At 36.2% G+C, this 5,473-nt stretch overlaps 1 protein-coding gene across 1 annotated transcript; it reads right to left on the bottom strand.

The window, feature by feature from the left end:
- Positions 1 to 2,204: 2,204 nt before the first annotated feature.
- On the bottom strand, positions 2,205 to 3,498 carry LOC145028445 (ethylene-responsive transcription factor 5-like). Its single transcript, XM_078977139.1, has one exon. The coding sequence runs from the start codon at positions 3,346 to 3,348 to the stop codon at positions 2,434 to 2,436; it is 915 nt and encodes a 304-aa protein (XP_078833265.1). The 5' UTR covers positions 3,349 to 3,498; the 3' UTR covers positions 2,205 to 2,433.
- Positions 3,499 to 5,473: the final 1,975 nt, after the last annotated feature.

The raw sequence follows: 5,473 nt of genomic DNA, 5'->3' as shown, positions 1-5,473 counted from the left end.
CCTACAACTCTTCGAGTCCATGCATGTCCAAATATCGAGAAAACCCTGGCTGACTCGCCGAGTCATCCTACTGACTCGCCGAGTCCATGCAGAAATCCTTGCACGACAATCTTCATCGGACTCGCCGAGTTGGCCATGCAACTCGTTGATTCCCTTCAGTCCTTTCTCCATTCAGAAGCTTTTAAGCCACCCCAAAGCTCCATATTGCAGATCAAGCTTCCCAATGCATGTTTATCATGTAAAGTTGCAAACTTTACGTTCTTGCAAGGCTCTAAAGGCTTAAAATATCAAATTAAAGCTTATAATAGGGTTTAACTCAAAAGGGAAGGTTCATACTTGCTAAGGTTGGAGACTTTATAGCTATAGGGACTAAGATAAGCTCAGATCTGAAGTTGCAACTTCAAATCCTAGCCTATACCCGAAAAGGGTTAATATACATGCTAGAAAAGCCCTAATCTTAAACATGAAGAGATCTAGAAGGATTGAAGGTCAAGGTAACGACTTGTTACCTTCAAACTGATGCCAATAAGCAGAAGAGTCAGATCCACCAGCTCCTCTATGCACTAATCCTCTTATACTTGAAGTCTTCTTCTTGCAAACCACCTTCAAAGCTTGAAAATCACACAAAATGGAGCACACACACGAATTAAGGTTTCAGAGCTCAAGGGGATGGTGAGGGGAGGCCAAGGGAGGCTAATGATCATTTAAATAGGGTGTAAAACCCCGAAATTTAGGGTTTCATTCTGCAGGTCCAACTCGTTGAGTCATGCCTCTGATTCGGCGAGTTGCTCACTTAAACACGTGGCAAAAAAACGTTCCTACTCGACGAGTCAGCGCATCCAACTCGTCGAGTAGACCTTTCAAATGTGAAAAATAAATCTGTAAAAGTAATACCCGAGAGTCGGGTGTTACATATTAATTTTCTATTCATTTTTTTTTACAATTTTTAATAATTAGAAAAACCACCATTTATATGATTTTATTTATAGAGCTAAACATTTAAAGGATCTATATTCATAGGCAGTTCGAGATGTCAATAAGAAGTATAAAGAAAAAGCAGGTTGTTGCTCCTACATATGCATGATACTTTTTCATGGTGGAACAAAAAAATCTACATACTAGTCTATAGTCCAACCTATTCAAGCATGTCATCTCAATTGTGAAGTGATATTTGTATCTTAATTTTGTGTTGACATGTTATGTATATGAGGATTTCTTTTTATTAGATAATGAATGCAATTCTGTAATTTTTGTTTGCAAATATCTTAATTAATTTTGGTGTGGTTTGTTTATGTTACATGAAAGTTTGGTGTTGAAGGACCAAACACCAATTCTTTTCAGGGGTAATGCGGAATTGAAATGTGTTGTAGCTGCGAGGTGCAAGTGATAGCAATGTATGTTCAATTTACAAATGAACCCCATCTCTCTTTTCGTATTCTTTTGTTCATAAAAACAAATTTTATAGAGCCATCTATTAATAAAGGCTTAACATAAATACAAATTTTGTTTTCAGTGCTACATACAAGTTAGAAAAATAAAGTTTTTGTTCACATTCGTAAATCCTCATGGTTTATTTTTTTTATTTTTTTTTAAAACTAGATGAACTGCTTGCTTAAGAAACATGGTTTAAAGTACTTCCTAGAGTGTTTCAAAAAACCTTATGACAAGAAATTGAGTGAATTTTTAGAGGTGAAATTCAAGATCCATATCAATCTATCCTCCTTAACATCAATGCTCTAAATTTAACCCTATTTTACATTGTCAAAGTTGTAATCAATGGTCACCTGTTAACTGAACTTAAATCAATTTTATGAATGAATTTGATTCTTATTTATGTTGTGTTTTCTTATTTGATTATTTGTAGCTGTTGGTTAACTGAACTTAAATCAATTTTATGAATGAATTTGATTCTTATTTATATTGTGTTTTCTTATTTGATTATTTGTAGCTGTTGGTGCACTATTGGGAGACTTTGAATAATAGTTCTTGTACACATAATATTTGTAGAGGGGATAGCATCGATCTTACAATGCTTGCCTTGGAACATAGATCCCGCAACGTGAGGATTCTTCCCTAGTTATTTAATGATTTCTAATCGAAGACCAACTGTTGCTATATTTACACTTTATTTTGAAATTATTTCATGCTAAATCAATAATTAAGTTGTATATAAAATATTGCGTTTAGTCGTATCAACAAGCAAATAAAAAATAAATATATCATATTTATTTCATAATAAACAAATAAAAGAAGTAAAATGAATACGTGGGAACTGCTTCACTATTCTCTGGATCTACACTAAACACCTCACCATCTTTTTTTTTTTTTTCTTTTTAAAGAAAGGGGTGTTGGATAATGCTAAACCATACATGACTAACGGCTATTCGTGGCACGTTTGAGTTTTCCATAGTTAGTAAACACCGTTATATCCTATTAGATGACCATACAACCCGACGAAAAGCCAACACCGGGATAAGGTGATAACGGAGGCACCTCGAATATACCCTTTCCGTTACCGTCACCGTCACCAAAATCCCAAACCGTCGTCCAGCATGACGGCGTTAGCGGCCCAATTGCGGCGTCAGTCGTCTTAACACCGCTGGACTCCGCCATCACCATTTCAGTCTCCATCTCCTTTTTCACTTCTTTCCGACTTTCTCTCTCCTCCACCTCAGCCTCTCTGGCCACTCTTTTACGCCCGTTACTCTTCACCACCGGCATCTCTGCCGCCTCATTTAAATTCCCGATTTCAAGCGGAAAATTTAATATTGCCTTACTACCGCGAAGCTTAAACGCCGCCCTGTCGTACGCCTTCGCCGCCTCCACCGCGGTGTCGAACGTCCCAAGCCAAACCCTTGTGCCTTTCTTGTTCGGATCACGAATCTCCGCTGCGAACTTCCCCCAAGGACGTTGTCTCACTCCTCTGTAATGTCTCCTCTCCTCAACACCCTCCACCTTCTCCGCCACCACAGTTTTCTTGATCACCGGTGGAGGAAACGGAATCGATATGTTCAGCGACGGTTTTCTTTCATTAAAACTATTCCCACTAACACTACCACCACCGCCAGTCTTTTTCCATGGATTTTTACTGAAGGCGGGTTCACGCATCACGTTAAATTCAAATTGTTCATCAGAAACGGAGTTGCTGAAAGGTTCAAAAACAGGGGATGAAGACGAACAAGAAGATGAATTACTGGATGAAATCTGAGGGAAAAGAAAATCAGAAGTCTGGACACTGTGTGAATCATTATCGGGAAGACCAGAGTAAGTTTGAAGGAAGGATAGATCATCGATTAGAAGGTGGTGACGGATGAGGTCTAAAGCTGAAGAGTGATCAGGGGACGCCATTGTTGAGCAGAAGTGAAGAAGATTAAAGAGATGGGTTTATTGAATCGAAGGAATCCTTAAGTGGAAAAGATGGAGTGAAATGAGAGTGATATATATAACGTAAGAATGGATACTGGATAGACTTTGACTACTAAAGAAATAAGAGAAGATAGAGACATGTACACTGAGGAGGGAGAGAGGGGGGTTCGCCGATGGTGAGAGGAAGCATCAGTTAATTTGTGACGATGACACAAATTCAACACTCATTATATTTATTCCATTATTTTACAATTTAGTCCCTAAGCTTCAACAAACTATCACCAATTTCCTATCTTCCACTTAATTTGGTTGGTAGCGATTTCAAAACCTTTTTCTTATGCTGTCTGTCAATTATCATAGAAGCCTTTTTCCAAACTTTAACATATAAATAATATTTTTATAGAAAAAATCAACCTGATGAATAGTTCTTATATGAATTAGCAAGACCGGTTAGTACTTATAGGTTATCTTTGTCTTAAACAAACCTCTTTTCATGTATGAAAAGAAATTGATCAAGATTATTCTACTTTTTGCTTGAAACTTTATAAAAGATGATCCGCTTAAAACCTAACATACTCAAAACATTGTTGCTCCTTAATTTATAAATATAATTGATCTTGGATATATTCAGTGTAGACAATTTATCTTTAATGTCAAGACTCTCCTATCCGTTTACAGAAAAGATGTATAAAAGGAAGTTTGAGGACTAAATCTACAACACATGAGAATGAGATGTTGGTTGTACAAAATTATAATTTATATGTGGGGCGTGCGGGGTGATGAGCGTATGTGTTGTCTTCTATACATTTTTTTCCTTCCCATTTCTTTTTAACGACCCTCATCCCCACTCTTTTTTCTTTTTCCAACCAGTGTTTCAGAACTTGTACCACATGCATCTTGTTAACCTCTCCAAACTGTGTGGTATTGATGTGTGTGTGATAAACAAATCGCCTAGTTTCATTTTCACCCAAGCTTTTTTTTTTTTTTTTTTTTTTTTTTTTTTTTTTTTTTTTTTATAAATAAAATATGATAAATGGTCCCTTATGTTTTAACAATGGTCATAAATTCAGCCTTTGTTATATATATATTTTTTTGATAAACATGGTCTTTGTGGTTTACATGAATAGTCCTTGCTCAACATTATTTTTCGGGGATAATGATTTAGGAGGGTAACTACCTCTTATCCGTGTTCACATATTGACAATTTCTTCTTTTTTGTACATAATAAAGTAACTAACTTGTTTTAACTGTTTAAAGTATATCAATATTACCGACTAATACATGTTTTAACCGGTAACCCAAAGGGAAAATAACTACGGGGGTTAATGACCTAGAAAGGTAACGAACTTTTGTTTTTGTCCAAATTTTGGTAACCATGTTCTTTTCATTCACATTTGACCATTGAAATTGTTTGACATGTTCAAAATAGGATAATATAACTGGTAATTACGGTAATATTACCCTATTATGAACATGTCAAACAAGTTTATTGGTCAAATGTGTACGAAAAAACATGGATACCTAAATATGGACAAAAACCAAAGTTTCTTACCCGTTTTGGTAATACTGGACAAGAACCGTCTTAGGGACTGTGTGCCCTAGGATCAAGCCTCGATAGTCAATGAATAATTAGGTTAGGCTTCGTCTAACCCAGTTTAGTCCCGACTAGTCATGGGCTAAGTTGTGTTGCTCGGTCTTTAAAACACATACAACCTAGCCCCTTAATCATATACAACCTAACCCCTAACTAGTTGGGCCTAAACTGGGTTGACCCTAAATTTAACCATCTCCTCATACACAAGATCGGACAACCAAATTTCATTTCACATCAATGGATCTTATGACTACTTGCACTTAACATAAAGAACCCAACAGTACCAAAATAGGTAAGGAACTTTGGTTTTTGTTCTAATTTAGGTAATCATGTTTTTTTCGTACACATTTTACCACTAAACTTGTTTGACTTGTTCATAATAGGGTAATATTACCGCTAATTACCGGTCATATTACCCTATTTTGAGCAGGTTAAACAAGTTCAATGGTCAAATGTGAACGAAAAAAACATAGTTGCCTAAATGTAGACAAAGACCAAAGTTCGTTACCATTC

The sequence above is a fragment of the Lactuca saligna genome, chromosome 2, assembly GCF_052625555.1.
Source record: "Lactuca saligna cultivar CGN05327 chromosome 2, ASM5262555v1, whole genome shotgun sequence".
NCBI classification, from domain to species: Eukaryota; Viridiplantae; Streptophyta; class Magnoliopsida; order Asterales; family Asteraceae; genus Lactuca; species Lactuca saligna.
This window is presented reverse-complemented; position numbering and strand designations above follow the sequence as displayed.

Coding starts and splice junctions, on each gene's coding strand:
- LOC145028445 (XM_078977139.1), bottom strand. CDS start 3,348: ATGGCGTCCCCTGATCACTCTTCAGCTTTAGACCTCATCCGTCACCAC.